General features: G+C 36.7%; 4 protein-coding genes and 1 pseudogene across 5 annotated transcripts; 2 read left to right on the forward strand and 3 right to left on the reverse strand.

Moving 5' to 3' along the window:
- Positions 1-693: 693 nt before the first annotated feature.
- LOC113322608 (CO(2)-response secreted protease-like) lies at positions 694-5,064 on the reverse strand. Its single transcript, XM_026570736.1, has 11 exons — positions 4,723-5,064; positions 4,416-4,522; positions 3,798-3,895; positions 3,563-3,724; positions 3,142-3,253; positions 2,489-3,032; positions 2,308-2,408; positions 1,931-2,173; positions 1,715-1,829; positions 1,421-1,634; positions 694-1,332 (listed from the first exon to the last, which is right to left on the reverse strand). Exons 1-11 carry the CDS (start codon positions 4,816-4,818, stop codon positions 776-778), a joined length of 2,349 nt encoding a protein of 782 aa, XP_026426521.1. The 5' UTR covers positions 4,819-5,064; the 3' UTR covers positions 694-775.
- A 2,063-nt stretch (positions 5,065-7,127) lies between these two features.
- LOC113320412 (probable serine/threonine-protein kinase PBL2) lies at positions 7,128-9,725 on the forward strand. The gene is made up of 6 exons (XM_026568327.1): positions 7,128-7,382; positions 7,969-8,288; positions 8,395-8,530; positions 8,633-8,769; positions 8,872-8,995; positions 9,126-9,725. Exons 1-6 carry the CDS (start codon positions 7,328-7,330, stop codon positions 9,524-9,526), a joined length of 1,173 nt encoding a protein of 390 aa, XP_026424112.1. The 5' UTR covers positions 7,128-7,327; the 3' UTR covers positions 9,527-9,725.
- Positions 9,726-9,822: 97 nt separating this feature from the next.
- LOC113320415 lies at positions 9,823-11,668 on the reverse strand. The gene is made up of 5 exons (XM_026568330.1): positions 11,454-11,668; positions 10,942-11,105; positions 10,582-10,668; positions 10,217-10,375; positions 9,823-10,085 (listed from the first exon to the last, which is right to left on the reverse strand). The coding sequence occupies exons 1-5, from the start codon at positions 11,587-11,589 to the stop codon at positions 9,987-9,989; spliced, it is 645 nt and encodes a 214-aa protein (XP_026424115.1). The 5' UTR covers positions 11,590-11,668; the 3' UTR covers positions 9,823-9,986.
- Positions 11,669-11,797: 129 nt separating this feature from the next.
- On the forward strand, positions 11,798-13,432 carry LOC113320411 (annotated as a pseudogene).
- Positions 13,433-13,478: 46 nt separating this feature from the next.
- Positions 13,479-17,325, reverse strand: LOC113320413. 2 transcript variants are annotated; one of them, XM_026568328.1, is made up of 9 exons: positions 16,884-17,325; positions 16,080-16,305; positions 15,869-15,921; positions 15,699-15,735; positions 15,468-15,539; positions 15,078-15,182; positions 14,810-14,966; positions 14,614-14,690; positions 13,479-13,778 (listed from the first exon to the last, which is right to left on the reverse strand). In XM_026568328.1, the coding sequence occupies exons 1-9, from the start codon at positions 17,009-17,011 to the stop codon at positions 13,713-13,715; spliced, it is 921 nt and encodes a 306-aa protein (XP_026424113.1). In that variant the 5' UTR covers positions 17,012-17,325; the 3' UTR covers positions 13,479-13,712. The 2 variants fall into 2 exon arrangements, with proteins under 2 accessions (XP_026424113.1, XP_026424114.1); XM_026568329.1 differs by lacking the exon at positions 16,884-17,325 and having other exon boundaries at positions 15,869-15,958; positions 16,080-16,238.

The raw sequence follows: 17,325 nt of genomic DNA on the forward strand, positions 1-17,325 counted from the left end.
TAAAAGGGTTGGAATTGAAAATTATAGGTTCGGCGCATGCTGCAAACAGATTCAGTGAGCCGAACCGTTGATCAATTGGTAGATTCGGCTCATAGATGTGAGCCGAACCTCAACCTGTTTCGCCGAACCATGATCCAAAAAACCTAACTTTTGATAATTGAGAGCTATAGAAGTGAGATTAAGCATAGGATAGAAGTGTACCTGTGTATCAAAAGCATTGGGTTCCTCATCAATGTCTTCATCATCAGGATTTGGCTCATAAAAATCATCATCTTGAGTTTGAGCTTGAGTTTGAGTGGGTGTAAAATCATTCTCATAATCTAAGAAATCAACCATTTGGGAATCATTGGTGTAGTTGACGTGTATTTTCCTAGGTTTTTTAGATGAATTATGACCCTCCTCATCCTCCATTGAATCAAGAATTAAAATTTTCTCACTTTCTCCTTCTCTTTCTCTCCTTCTCAATAAAATTTTTGATTTTTTTCCCCAAAATTTTTCATCTTAACAACCTTTATAATTCTGAATATTATCTTAATCACTAAACAAAATATTTAATCACTAATCAATATTACTAACACTAATACGTAAAGGGCAGATTTGTCATTGAAAAAAATTGGGTTAAGGGGTTATCTGAATTTGCTATTTCACAACCTTTTTTTGTCTTTATTCAATATGCCTAGAAAGATTTCAGTATGCCCAAAATCAGGGTTCTTCATTTTTCCCAATACTTTGCAAATTTGAATTATTTACTTTTATTTCAAAATTTAGAATAGACTCAGACTACATTTACAGCAAATACAACACGTACAAAGTGCACCTGATCAGACCATGTCACACTTCCAAACTTGTATCCCTTTGTTAAACCCTTGTCGTAGAATGAAACTTTAAAAGATGCTGTCTTGGAACCCTTATCAGCGAACACAAGCTTTTCTGGTGACACCTTGATTATCAAACCTGATCTCGGCAAGTCTAGTTTCGCAACATAGGTTGCATTTTTCTGCCCTACATTTGTTACAGTTCTGGTTATTGTTCTAACTGTACGGTGTCCTTCGAGCTGGCTAATTGATATCGAAGGATAATTAATGTCAGAAATGAAATCCTCTATGGAGTTAGCTGGGCAAGTAAAATTGGTTCCCGAAACTGAAGTTATAATCTTCTGTTTGTATCCATAATAGCAAAGAAAATGTAAATAATCTTTGGTTGTGGTTTCAAAAACTAATCCTGGATTAAGAGCTCTGAGTGGGCTCATTTCTCCTGCACCCATTTCATGTGGATTTGCAAACGCATCTGAACTGTTTGTTAGTGGCTTCCCGTTGTTGTTTGATGCAATAGCTGCAGAAAAAGAATGAGTTTGTAACAACTTAGTACCTAAATTTCTACTGTCAGGTTAAATTACAGTGCAAAAAAGCTACATAACTACCTGTGGTCATAAGAGCTGATTTGATCATAGAAGTATTCCAATCCGGGTGTATTGATTTAATGAATGCCGCAGTACCAGCAACATGAGGACAAGCCATTGATGTTCCTGATTTGATGGCAAACTTGGAAGGTCTTTTTCCTGGTGGAACACTTCCTTTTTCCGTTGGCGGTATCATGGCTGCTAGTATGGCAACTCCTGGAGCTGCTACATCTGGCTGCATTCGTACCAGATGATATATTGTTGACATTCAAACCCCAAAGAAACGATTGAATAAATGTGGATGAGAGGACATACCTTGAGAATTGTTTCGGTCAGTCCACCCGGACCCCTCGAGGAGAAAGATGCAACAACAGGTGCTGGTTTAACTTTCGGAACTTCAACTGTTGGTAGAATAGTAGCCGTCGGGTTCCTGTTTCATCACCAACAAGATCAAAGCTTAGCTGTTATCTCAACTTGCTCAAAATTATTTTAACGTATAAATCAGAATTACGCATTAGTAGGCATACTTACTTGGTTGTGTTAATGTATTTCAGTATCTCAGCTCCATCCACATCACCCATTTCTGAAAACGGGAAAACACCTGAATCAAAAGGCTCTCCTTTTTCGGCTTCATTGATCAAAATGATGCCCTTCGCATGAGCTGATTCAACGACCAATTTCTTAATCCGTCTTGAGACCATTGGATCCGTGTTAACACACACTATGATTTTTCCTGCTGCTTTTTTCAAATCTAATGATCCTGGATAGCAATTGCTAAATTTCCAGGGGAAAACAAAAAGAAAGAAAAGTTATCAGAATGTATTTTGTTGAACTTGAGTTGAAAGATAACGAAAAAATTTACATTCTTACGATCTCAATACCACGTATATAATGGTGCAAATATTTACCTTGACTCTGACAAGGGGGTCATTGTACTTGCCACATCTCCTGCAAAAGCAATTGGGTATGATTTTGAACGCGTCATATTGGAAAAGTTAATTCCACTTCCCTGTAAGTAAAAAAGTTTTCAGACGCAAGTGAAATGTCAATAGGAAATGGAAGGATGTTAAGGCTAGGTTTGCAACGTACGTGGTAAATCTTCCCATTGCCAAGAACAACATTGGACCGGAAAGCTCTATCGATATTAGACGCAGCAACAGTCATAATCCAAGGTGCAGAATTGACAACAGTAAAAGCGTCTGGTCCGTCGTTTCCGCCAGCACAAACTACCATAATCCCCTTCTCGTTAGCATGAAAAGCGCCAATAGCGATTGGGTCATTCAGAAAATCTGATTGTATTATGGAGCTAACTCCAATTGAAATTGAGATTATATCAACACCATCTTTAATTGCATCATCCATAGCTTTAAGTATTGTTGCACTGGAACAACCGGCTAACGAACAAGCTTTGTATATTGCTAGCCTACTAGAAGGAGAACCACCCTTTGCAGTACCATGCCCGAGGCCGTAGTAGCTTGCGTTGGGCACCATTACGCCTGCAGCCGTTGATGCTGTATGGGTTCCGTGGCCAACGGAATCTCTGGGTGACCCAGTATGCGATTTTAGGGTCCTATTGGATTCTGTCTTGATCATGTCTTCTCGAGTGTCGTAGTATCTAGCTCCTATTAATTTCCTACATTGGCAAAAAAATCCAAACGGTATTAGACTGTTAGTGGCAGATTTTAACGTGCAGCATATGCTGCAGTCCAATATTTTTTAGAGGCATTGAACATTACTAGTACCTGTTACAGTCTGATTTCTTAAAATCAGATCCTTCCATGCAAACTCCGTTCCATCTCGATGGAATTTTTCCAATTCCATTGTCGTTAAAACTTGGGGATTCTGGCCAAATTCCTAAATTGACAAAACATACATTTCAGATGGGCTAATTCCAACGTCCCTACGAGCCCGAAAGCATAGAGAAACATTGTAATATCAAATCATGGGATCATGTGCTACGTGACTTTTAATTACGTGCCGACAGCGCATGAGCTGTTCACCAGAAATTTAGGCCACCTAGTAGGGCCCACTCAACTTAATCCCGCAATTTGTTTCTGAAAGCTACTACTAACAAGAAAGAGTTTGGTTTTCTGCCGGTCATCGTGTCATGTAGTAATTTGTTTAGATTAGAAAAACCACTGGAATTCGATTCTTTAAATTTACCTGTATCAATGATCCCGATGATAACATCTTCCCCGCCGGATGCATGCTGTGGATACTGATGATTTGATGCAATGCCAGATTCAGATTCCAGGAAATCCCAAGAACGCGTGGTATGCAGTTCAAGTGTAGTATCCGCAAATATTGATACGATTTCATCATGATCTGCGTTAATAAATGTCATTTATATGATCTTGCACTAAACTAAGTTACTGCTGTTAAGTGTTAAATTAATTACCAGATAAGACTGCAGCTTCTTTGTCAGTAAGAACTGCAGAGAAACCTTTAAAACCATGGTTATACGTATGAACAAGTGATAGTCTTTCACTTTCTTGGCTGCAGGAAAATTGATTGATGATAAAAATTCATTAGCTTGACGTTCATAGATATCATAATTGCGGCAATACAAAAACTCAATGTCTCATTCATTTTTGTAATGTTGCTGGTGTTTACAGTAGACTCAAAGAGATGCAATTTTTGACCCGACGCTATATGTCCCCTTATGCAAATAGCAGCCGCGACAAGAATTCAGCACTATTACCTACATACGTGGAGCAAGCCCACACGATTCACAACATGAACGGCCATCATTGTGGATATTTTGTCATTTTGAGTTCAACTTTTCTGATTTCTTTGTTGTATAAAATTGATTTTGCAAATACTCCTACTATACTAGTCAATAAGACAGTGACCTTGCTAGAGAGTAAAACTTTAAAATATTACTCGTATAATATTGTAAATACGACGATCATTTCATAGTATAAAATACGATAAACAAATCAGAGTGCTCAGTATTTACCCTTTGTAATAAATATTTACGCATGAATAAAAAAGTTTATTTTGTACTGCAGACTACCTTGGTATTATAGAGGAGAGCAATTTCAAGTGAGATGATTCGGTAGCTCCGATATCAAATACTTGGCCATTGATATTGTTAGAACTTCCCATGTAGACAACATAAGCCTGAAATTGGGAAATAAAAAGGAATTACAAAATTGACTGATCAACGTACACTCGGTATATACAGCTGCAACTATGTAAAAACTCACTGTAGCTATATAAATGAAATGCGAGAAAGTAAATTTCTATCAAATTCACATTTGAAATTGAGAATCACAAACCGGAAACCCAAAATTAAATCAGAATGGTGTTTGTTTTGTTACCTTTGCGATCTGATTTGCAGTTGTCCCATGGCAGAAGATATTATAGTTGAGAAAGAATAAGATGATGAGTGAACAAGGAGGAAGAAGAGAAGCCATGGAGGAAGTGAATAGACCAGAGCTAGCTAGTGAGAAGTAGTTTCATATATAGAAGTAGTCATTTTTTTACAAGAGAATTGGATACATGAGAAGTAAATAAAGTATTCTTGATTGATTCTAATCTTATCAATTATTCATTTTTAACACACCTTCATGCAACATACTTATACCAGAAGCAATAACACTTTTTACACCATTTATATATGTTTAATCCCATATTATCTTTCTCTTTTTTTTTTTTGCTCAGCTAACCCCATATTATCTTGTTTATTTTTTATAATGAGTCGAATGACACAATACTTTTTATTAAAATCCAAAATACACTAACGTTATTATGTATAGGTAATTTTTGGACATTTTTTTTTGTGGCTTAGCTAATTGGTAGGAGATATAACAATCGACATGCCAGCTGCCTAATTGGTTATGTATGAATCATTCGAATATGTGGATAAATCTAAATTGACAAAAACAAAATGTAATGATAAAACCCACAAGTTTTAAACTTGATCATTTCATTAACTAGTTTTTATTTGTTTAATTTTCCAAGAAAAATAATAAAAAGAAGGTATCATACACAGACTTGAATTGCAAGTAACCAGAGTGTCTTTTTGACAATTTAAGATGAAGGACTAATTTGCATTTTTCTTTACATTTCTTTTCCTTTATTCTCTTTTTTCATTCTATGAATATCATTTGGTTAGTATATCATTTCTTTTTCGTATGAACTAATTTGCTTTTGTTATGTTGGTAGAATACTGAAATTCTTGTTCTAAGGTAAGGATACGACATGTATGAATAATACCATAATTGGTGAGTAATGATAGTGATAACATGAATAATTCAATTTAATTTGTATACAATTATACAAAAGCAAGCCAGATTCGCTCACCTTTAGGATTATCACTTTCCTACTTCACTCAAACTAGAAGCTGTCGACGTATGTTGTATATGTGCATGCATTTGTTATGTTACATGTATTGTTGTCATCTTCCAGCGTTCATAACTTTTGGTTTTGTAATTCCCTTTCAGGAATACGGTACTGGGCTTCAACCTTAATAGATCTTTCAGCATTCATTTTGCTTTGGCTGTCTGATTTCAATTTTTTGTTTGCCTGCTCTCAAGTTCTGTAAGAAAGGGTGGGAATGTATAATTGAGAATCTAGAGAAGGTTGTTCGAGATTGTTAATTCTTAACCTATACATATAGCTACATGTCATGGGATGAACCTTTGTGGTTGGTTCAATACAGCTAAACTGAGCATCTCTTATTTGTTTGTGGTCAATATTGGGAACTAACTAAGTTTGAAAATTTTCAGTCATAAAACCAAGAATGAAATTATTTGGAAAGGGACAGGAATTGCAGCTGATGGTAACAGATTGCCTGTACATGGGATGAATGCAGTGACTATTTGTGCTAACTTCTAATATGAAGGCGGATTTAATATATTTATTTGAGAGCACGGTTGGGAAAAAGGACTTAGTCAACTAGCTAAGAACTGACGAGTCCATAGGACTCCATACTCTAGTAAGCACATCACAAATGAAGTTACCGAGCCAAGCTTAGACTAGACTCTAGAGCAAACTACTTGTCCGATTCACACAACAGTTAACACCCAATCACTCACTGGATTAATGATTAATCAGAGTCATCAGACAAAAAGGTAAAGACTAGAGTGGTTCACTGAGTAGACAAACAAAAGATTCACTGCTCAGCAGACAGCAGGTTCCAACAAAAATTACCAAGTCAGCTTCTGTTCATTTCATTGTACAACAGTTGCGCTGATTTACTACCTTCAGATACCGTATTAAAGATAAGTCCAATACCATATTGTTCATTCTACAGATACTGATTTACCAATAAAAATTATTGAGTAAAAAGTAAGAAATACTTATTTCTTAAGTGATCAAAGTTGACTAAATGAGTGATAATGTGCTTTCAAATTCAGTAATGTACTGGTAATAATATTTTATCATAATAATCGATTAGTCACAACAACAACCATACTCGATAAAATGCATAGCTCAACAGTTTGCTGTGTCAGTAAGTTATCCTGTCATGAATATTCTACAGTACTAGACTAATTGTTCCCATCAAAACTACTTCAGGGATCAGATATGTTCCAGAATCCCTGATAAACAACATGAGTTAGTGTCACAACACAACATATAGCCATATAGGAATGCAGGGTTAAAAAGAACAGACATCTAGTCCTAAGTTCATTATTGCATTGGGTGTTACAGCACAGAACCAAGTTAAAAAATAAGGAAAATAATTGATTTAGATAATGTTTTTAGCGTTTGAATAGAAGACTAGGTCGTTTGCCTCTGTTTTGTTTTGTTCATTTAATAATTTGGTGGACAAATAGAAAAAGTCAAGAAAATATAATATGATTTAAGAATTAATGGAAGAACCTTGACTAGATTTCAGCTATATATTCTCAACCAGAGAAAGCCATACTATGAAAAAAATACTTCCAGAAAGCATTTTACATAAAAGTTCTATTAGTTTCCATGGGAAATTGCTGTAGAAGACCTCCTGCAAGATGTGCTCATGTAGCTTCTCCAGGTAACCTTAACTACTATTTCCCCTCTATCTAACAATTGATTATGTCATACAGAAGTTAAGCCACAGAAAAATAACATGTCAGAGTTCAGAAAAAATATTTTGCAAAACTGCTAGGTGCTAGCGCTACATATTACGACAATGCAGAAAAAGATATGTATAGCGTGAATATCTGGAAGCATAAATTATAAGGCACTGCACAAGAAACACCAAGCTTACCATAATTCTAGAAAAGATTTTGTCAAATTGATAGTGCTACAATTTACTAATGCTTTATGAATTTATTACTGCTTCGTCTGATGGTTCTCAATTTTCACTAAACATGTGTTTGTTCTATTACTAGAGCAACTAGCTTGAATAAGATACACGAAAGTTGTTCCTAATCATGTAAGAATGGCACTTCACTAATTATGCTAGTAAAAAGATAAATGGCACTTCACTAATTATGCTAGTAAAGAGATAAATGGTTACGCTTAAGAGGAGCACAAAGTCAAATCTTCATGCTATTTCCAACCTTTGAAACACTGCAAATAGCAGATGACAATTTCTGATTCATAAACCTGCGTTTTTCTTGTTTAAAATCCTGCAGATTCTCAAAATTCGCATCCCCTGAAGGAGATGTTTCCCGTCCATGAAACATCAAGCCCCCAATCAGGCAAAACTTCTTTGACAACAACAAAAACCAATGAGTTAGCATCAGGAGGTCTAAAGTCCTACATCTTCAATGATCTAAGATCTGTAACCGGAAACTTCAAAACAAGCAATCTTATTGGTGAAGGAGGATTCGGGCAAGTCTTCAAAGGATGGATTGATGAGAACACCTTAGCCACGTCAAGACAAGGAGTTGGCATGGTTGTAGCTATCAAAAAACTTGACCCAGAAAGCTTCCAAGGCCACAAGGAATGGCTTGTACGTAAACAATATTGGCAACACATTTCTAAGTTATATTTTCTTCATTTTGCTCTTCAAATTCAATATATACTTAATCTTTGTTTTCACTCTTTCACCTCATCAGGCGGAAGTTAACTACTTAGGGCACCTTAACCATGAGAATCTTGTGAAACTGGTCGGATATTGCTCAGAGTCCAAAAACAGACTTCTAGTCTATGAATATATGCCAAGAGGAAGCTTAGAAAATCATCTGTTTAGAAGTAAGTTGGTAGCATCAACCTTAAAAGTAACTAACCTAGCTATTTATTTTTATATACAGTTGGAAGTAATTACTCATTAGCTAAAATGTACTCTTCTTGCAGAATCTGTTCAACCTATATCTTGGGCCAAAAGGATGAATATTGCTATTGGTATTGCTCGGGGTTTATCCTTCTTACATTCATTACAAAATCAAGTAATCTATCGTGATCTCAAGTCTTCCAACATTCTCCTAGACGCGGTAAGATTTGGAAAGTGTAGGTTTAGTGAAAAAGTTTAATATTGTGGTTACAGTTAGATTTAGTTGTTGATATGAGCTAACCTTATCCTCACATACTCGTAGGATTTCAACGCCAAACTTTCAGATTTTGGTTTCGCAAGAGATGGTCCCATTGGAGACAAAACTCATGTTTCAACCAGAGTTCTGGGAACTGGTGGCTATGCTGCCCCAGAATATATTGCAACAGGTTTTTTACTTATAACTTACATCTTATAGCTGCACTTAAGAGATTATATTGAACGAACTGCACAATCTGCACATCTAATTTTCTTACATCTAATTTTCATTCTGATTCCTCAATATTTGTTCAAAACTAGGTCACTTATCAACGAAGAGTGATGTATACAGCTTTGGAGTGGTTCTGTTAGAGCTATTATCTGGAAGGCGCGCATTGAATGAAAGGGTCGGCGAATCAAACCTTGTGGATTGGTCCAGACCATTTATAAGTGATAAGAAGAGAGTACTAAGGATCATGGACACGAGGTTGTGTGGTCAGTATTTAAAGAAAGAAGCTCAGACAGCTGCAGACCTAGCTGTTAACTGCCTCAACCTAGATGCAAGAAACAGGCCCTCCATGACCGAAGTTTTCACTACATTAGAACAATTTCGCACACCAAACGACTCTCTAAGAACTCCAAGCAGGGAACCTGGAAGATCATGGAATAAATCCCCTCCTAGTTCCAGTTATAAAACAACTCCCAACACAAACACAATCTGAACTTAAAATGTGATGCCCTAAACTTATCTGATAGTTCGCTAAAGTTATACAACACCGGTAAGTACAAACAACGAAAAACAGAGATACAAGTCCACCGCTCATATCTGAGCTAATGCATTGGTAGTATAGCACCAATTTTTTTTGTAAAGGATGCACATTCTTACCATTTAACTATCAGGTATCTGTATCTTTTTGAGTACACAGTAGAGATTAGTAACACGAACCAAGCCTTGAACATGTTTTACTATACTGTCGCATATCTTCCTAACTCCATAGATTATAGTTAGAGTTCCAGATCAGCAACTATCGGGTGCTCATTGTTCCAAATGTAATAACTTGCATATCATTTTAGTGAATCGGAGATTATCTGTACAGGTGTCTTATTTTGTTGCCCCACGTGTATAAAATGTGATAGATACAAACTTAAAACTTACGAGGATAATATGATATGGGAGCTTCATTAGACCTTTTTCCCTTTAGCCAACCGCTGCTGCTTTTCCTCCTCAACTTGCTCCAGCAATACTACGAGCTCTGCCTCTGTCAGCCCCTCTATTCGCTTCTGCATTTTGGTTAGCAAGTTTGAGATTCAACATTCAAGTCATAGCTGTTCTTGTTATTGGTAACAAGCACTACTTGATCAAAATAACCAAGAATTATAGATAGAAAGAAAAGTAAAAGACAGCATCAAACCTCCATGACTTTGTCTTCATAGTCACGTAGCTGCTGAACATATGTCATTTCCTTGTTTGAGACTCTAAAGATGTATGTAGAGATCCATCCAAGTGTCAGTCCCAAGACGAGAACCAACTGAACAACATTTCCAGCTTGTAATGGATCAACTCCAGCAAACTGTACAACAAACCACATGGCTATCAAAATTGGTAATATTTTCAGAATGACACATGTTATAAATACCCATAAGACTATTCTATTGTAAGATCCATGAATGAGGATCTTATACAAGGCAATAAACCGTAAGTATGATCCATGCTGGCGGAAGATATTAACAATAATAATAGAACAAGAAAATAATTAGATGCAGTAGAAAAGGATACCTCCAGACCACTTTTTAAACCAACGCCCAGCAAAGTCACTCCAACCCCAATCAACAAAACATCCTTCCTTGAATATCCAAACTCTACCTGCTAGTTATAAGAATAGCTCTTTTATACACAAAAGTTTACTCCATATTGATGAAATGATAAACAAACGACCAACAGAGAGTAAGTTACAGTTCATGTGTCAAAGATATAAAGGTTTCCAAGCAGAATAACATACACACATATAGTATAACGGTCGTAAAATGTCTTGAAGGAAAATTTTCTCATAGGTAACACAATTTAGTAATCAGAAACACATAGCAAAACATCATAGCAGTAAGGACAATTTAAGCGTACTTAGTTCCTAAGACATGCCTTGGTCTTGTCAGAGTCCTTCGGTTCATCTTCACTGCCTCCAGAAGATGAAGAACCACTGCTTCTCGGGACTATAGAGAATGTAGTCCTTGACCGAGAGCTGTCACTGCTGCTTTTGGAAAAGGAGAAGTTTTTCAAATATGAACCTCGAGGAGTAACTCTTCCTGTGAAACAGTCCAAATTAAGATTCAGAAAAGAGACCTCAAGTTTTATCTAATTGTAATTCTTCTTCAATTGGTATGCCCTAGACCTTCAAATAACTCCATTTTTCATAGATTTTCATCACAATTAACCTATATAATGAATAATTTTGCAGGTAAATTTCTCTCCCTTTTCCCCAAATGGATTATTTCCACCTATCAAGCCGATGAACTACTTCCAGTTCCAGCAATTAAAACCCAAAGTTATTTTTTTCTACACTTATGTGTTAAAGAGTCATTGACAGGATGAAGATTCTAAACAAACCAACTAAAATACATTACAGGAAACTAGAATCAAGAGAAACTACTTACTTGGAAATGTGTTAACTAGAAGAGAAGAAGGCCTAAATAACTTGAAAGTTGGTGTAGCTCTTGATTCTGAAGAGAAACCATAACCAGATGAAGAAGAAGAAACAGATGATAGATAAGAAGAGACGGAGAGAGCCATGGAGAGAGATTCACTGCCTTAAACCCGCTGGAATCATCAACGGTTGCCTAAATTTCACTCTAGACTAATACAGTACTCTTTTTTGCTGTGACCGTGTATAAAGTAAAGGATAAGATGGGAAATGGGTCGGGTTTAAACCGTCAAGGTAAACATCCGTGCTCCACCATCCTACTATAAATAACACGGTTGCTTCGATCAGAGAGGAAGGAAATCTCTGTCTCTAATTTCGGAAATCACAAAATATTCCTCCGGAATTCAGGCTAAGCAGTTCAGTTACAGACTATTCAGGAAGCACCTTTATATGGAGTTGGTCGATTATTCCATTGAAGAAGAAGGATTGGGAGAAGAAGATGAACAACCTGTTTGTAGTTCCATAGCGCTTGGTGGGCCAATCTACATTCCCGATCTTACTAGTCCTCTCATCAGATTAGGTCGTTTCCAAAATTTGGTGCTTGAAGAACTGCGGATTTTAGAGGCAGAATCATGTGTAGATTCGTTCCACTAATGTGAGGAAGATCTATCTGTTGATGAGCTCAAAATCTATACAGAGGAAGAACTGGTAGAGAAAGCTTTACAAGTTCAGAACAATGATGAAAACGAACCACCACAAGTTTTAGAAGATCCATCTGACAGAATGAGCAATAGTGAAAGCTCGGAAAAGAGAATAAATACATCGGCAGCTAATGAGTCTCTGAGTGGGTCTCTAGTTCAAGTCAGTAATCCTGATTCTTCTGGCATATTGGTCGAAAGCAGCGGCTCAAAGAAGGGCAGGAAAAGGGGGAGAAAAATCGACAGGGATTGCCGTGCTGCAGAACTGGAAAGGAGTTGCACCGCAAAAGAGAAGCAGCGTGCAAGCCTCAAGCAAAAGCAGGATGAGGACAAACTGGCTGCTAGACTACATTCATTCAATGGGAGCTGCAATGCTGGTGATGGACTAGTACTGCCTCCGTCGGAGATATAATCTTCTCAGGAAGTGGTTCTCTGTGTTGAGATATACCATAGCATAAAAAAGCACTTAAAGACCCAGGAGTTCTTGGTGTTAGGGAAGCAAACTTTAGCAGAGCTGAGGGATCAAATTTATTGCTCGACGGACGAGCTGATGCAAAAGGAAAATCAGTCTGATCCTTCTGGATATTTTCTCATCGAAGACGTATTTTGCAATGATTTGAGAGACCCTGATGCCGTAGATTATAGCGAACCTATATTTGATTGGCTGAGGAGCTCTGAGAAAGAAGCACTTGAGAAATGGGACTGGATATTATCTGGTCCTTTACAGCTGAAGGATAAAGCATTACTTGGAGATATGAAGGCCTCTCACCTGCCTAACTTCAAAGCCGTTGACATGCATAAGATCCGATTCTGCGACCTGAGTCTTCGACTTGGTGCTGGGTATATGTATTGCCACCAGGGAAATTGCAAGCACCTCATGGTATTAAGGGACATGAGGCTGATCCATCCAGAGGATGAGCAGAACCGGGAAGCTTTCCCAGTGCTTATTTTCCAACTGAAAACCCGTTTCGAGAAGTGCTCTGTCTGCAAGATCTGTCGTGCTACAAAGGTAACAGTGGAGGACAAATGGGCCCAAGAAAATCCTAGTTATTTCTGTGATAACTGCTACCACCTTCTTCACTACAATGAGGATGAATCCTTGCTATATGATGACTATGCTGTATATGACTATCAACATGACTAGGCTGTAAAATAAATTAGGAAATTTTGTTCTTGCTTGCTACTGCATGGGATAACAAGTTCTTCCAGAGAAACAAAAACATTTGGAGCTGCATTATCATACATCAAAATAACCCAAAATTATAATTCTGGAACTAAAATTTGGGTTTTCCGACTGAAAAGAAATAAACTGCAAAACTAATTTGCAGAGATTCAAGACCTCCTGAGAACTCAAGCATGTACAATTGATTAGATAAGAACCAGTGAAGACATCAGTTTTTAATTTTTACAAATAAAGACAACAAGCAAAAAAATGTTGCTTTTGAGAGAACGCATATCAGAACGCCCTAAAATATTTACCATCGGAATAGCGATAAAAAAACTTACAATTACAGAACTATTTACAAGCTAAGTGATGCAGGTTCTTTTTGTTGAATCTCCGCATATTTACCGACTCACAACTGCATGGACATCAGAAGTCTCAGATCATTTGCCGAAGGAGATGAGGCAGCTTCTACCATCTGTATGTAGCATATCAGGATAATGAATAATAAGTATACAAGACCTAAACGAATACCTAGAGGAATAGCAGAAGGCCAGAAAAGCTGAAGCTAGGGTTAAAGATCATCAGTGTTGAAAAATCAATGGATCCACTACGAGGAAATTCTACAATATTTATTAACACAAGTGACCACATGATATTGTAGAATACTAATAGTAACTTGTGGATCAGTAACAAATTACAATCTCAGGCTAACATGTCAAACTAGACTTAGCAAGAGTTGGGATCACAATCAGGACAAATATATTTAATAAGCTGTGGTCAAAACGTTAAGAGGATAAAACAATCCAGGATCACACAGCAGTCACTCAAGTGCTTCTAGACAGTATATAACTATTTAACAAAGTGAAGGATATTATACACCATCTTCTACCCTCAAAATGTTTTGAGGGGCACTTAGTTGTCATTACCATAAAGCAAGAATGCAATTCATCTTTTGGCCTGACCACATTCGTGTAGCATGAAAGATGTCTATGTTTTGTGAGTCTTGCACCATCAAAATTCTGCGGATACATCGGGTTATACAGTTACTTTGTTTTACTTTTACTCCTTTTCACCTTCTGGATAATGATACCCTTGCAAGGTGAGGCTTAGGTAGAGCAGTTCATTTTTATCTGTTTGTTTATGCATGCTAGAGTATTAATTTGCTCTAACATTTTACACGGGTCATCATCATAATATGACAAAAAGACCAAGAACATAATCGTTCACAAAATGGAATCATTATGAGAAATGTACGGATGACAAGCTAACAAGTGAAGGGAAATTTAAAATTAAGAAGTTTGGGCCCAAACCTCAAAGCCGAATTTCCTATACAGTTCTTGGGCAGGATTGTTGCCAAAATTTACATGGACGAATAATTGTTTCATACCTGACAATGACATAAATGATGTTTTTACTAATATGAGATCAGCGGAAGATAATCAGAAGCAGTTAAGAACTGGTGGATATATATAAAGAGGGGTCTTCAAAAAAAATAGAAAGATAAACCTGTTGCAGTAGCAAGATCACTGGCCAGATGCAACATATTAGAAGCAATTCCCTGGCGACGAGCAAACTTCGACACGCAAACATTTGCAATATAAGCATATCTATGTGCACCATAGGCACCATGGCTTGCTAGAAAAGTGTTGGGTTTCTTAAGCTCCTGAAATAAACTACGAATGTGTTAAACACAAGGAAGACTGTGAACTCCACTTCCTTATACCACGACAAAAAATGCAATAAAATCAAAGTTAGCAAGAAGTTGTATTCGTACTTCTGGGAAGGTTTCTCCTGGCAAGAATTGCCGAATGCTTAGGTCCAAAGTTCCAACAACGCTCTTCAACACAGTACGCTTAACATTTTTGTCTTCTTTTTTCACCTGATACGCAAAGTAACAATATTAACAAGACACCCACACACAAAAAAAAAAATGAAACAGCACAACAAAAACAAAATATATGATGAAATCTGAGCATAACAATCATCAAAGTCGGAACCAACCCCCAAAAGAGATCGCGGTACATATAGCCTACTCTAAGATAAAAAAGAATATGCATCCCTAATTACTATCAGTTGGGTAAGCTTAACACGTTTTACTTATTATACATATTCACAGATTGAAGAAACGAAATATGAAAAGCATTAATCCTACAAATACACATACTGAAACAAGGCAAAAGCACTTCAATGAGTTTCCATCCCGCAGTGAACACCGCTTTTTCAAAGCATAGAACTCCTGCGAGACAATGATATCACGCTTCAGCAAGATATGGGATGTGTGTATTTGATGAATAGATGAAGTAGTAAGTTAACAGACACTGTGAAAAATAAAAGAAGGAAACTTCTATCCTAATAAGTGTAATACGCAACTTAAATAGAGAAGCCACAGTTTTACCTGCTCAGCGTACTTCCTTTTGAAGCTATCAACATGCCTGGAAATATTTAATAGACCTCATTAGTGGATCCTGACTCAACGAATGTGCTGAACAATACAGGAAATGAACATACTATGAACAAACTATGAGAAAGGAGGTCATCCGACCAAACTATGTGAAGTGAACTAACCGCATATATGGTAACGATTCATAATGGGCTTCTGCTCGCAACCACGCAGCTGTCTGTCGTGTATATCGAGATAGAACAACATGACACAAACTGAAGCTCTTGTAAGAACATGAGCATGAAAGTAGAATATAATAGAATATCGTAACCCGAGGAATGTGCAGATTTTCACCTGCTATTGAATAAAGGATGCAATTCTATGAAATTAACTCACCCAGTACTCTTCATCTAAAACGGCACCACGAGCAACAAAATGACCAAAGCCTCGTGTTTGGATCCCACAATATTCCTCATCAGTGAGTTGTAACCGATCAAAGGCTAGCTCAGGCAGCCTCACATTGTCACTCCTGGAAACCGAAGATTGATGAATGCTTTGTTCGCTGTCATTGCATTGGGCTCTAATATTTTTCCATCTAGTGCACAACACTGGAAAGGTTTCCCTGGAAGTAATGATATGGAAAAAAGAAATTAGCAAAAGTCTTACGAATTTTTCTTTGGATCAGGCGCAATTTTTTCTTAATACACAGATCCATCCTATTTGCATCAAAACAAAAACTGCAAGGTAATCATTTCCCCAAAAAGTATTTATATCCATTAATTTTATACATAACTCGTTCACACTAATTCAAGTGGTAAGTTAATAATATATTGATTCCTCATGATTCTTCAAGAACGCCATTGACTTTCTAAATACATATAGCTATTTCAGTTTCTAGTTTGCATTTTGTGCGTCTCTGTTTGGGTGAAACCTATATGCATACCAAACATTTCCTATTGATATTTCCTGAAGGCTAAAGCTATATTAATGTCTCAACTGGTGCCCTAAATAAACTCCGATGTACACATTTTCTAATTACCAGAAAAAAGAACAAGAATTAACTTCCAAATAACAATGAAAACACAAATTAGGAAAATTTATCAGATTACAATTGATAATAAAGCGCTACCATAATATTATGCTGATTTTTATTGCAAACTTATTCTACTAGATAATAATAACAGAAGAAATGTTTCGTACCGAAAGGGACCAGAAGAAACTCTAAGATCACAAACCAGAGGATTACACTTAGTTCTTCTAACAATCAATCTGGACGGAGGAAGCTGAACTCCGTGAAATTGTGGTACAGATAACACTTTAAGATCCATTTCGACGCAAATCAAATGTGAAGCTCAATCTCGTAAGAATATCAGCAAATTTTAACTCTCAGTATCCAAATAATTAGCTCTTTCCCCCAATTGAAACAATTAACAGAGACAAAAGATCAAATACAAATAACCTAATTTTTTTATCTGGTTTACTAATTATAGATTGAGGAAATGAGAATTCAAATGGTCAAAAAGAAAATTTCCCCCTTTTTTCCCTCAAATCTTTGCAATCAGAAGAGTAACTCTGTCAATGAAAACAAACCCTAGAAAGAAAGAAATCCTCCGACACTGATATGGTACACCATTATTGCATT

The sequence above is a fragment of the Papaver somniferum genome, chromosome 11, assembly GCF_003573695.1.
Source record: "Papaver somniferum cultivar HN1 chromosome 11, ASM357369v1, whole genome shotgun sequence".
Taxonomy (NCBI): domain Eukaryota; kingdom Viridiplantae; phylum Streptophyta; class Magnoliopsida; order Ranunculales; family Papaveraceae; genus Papaver; species Papaver somniferum.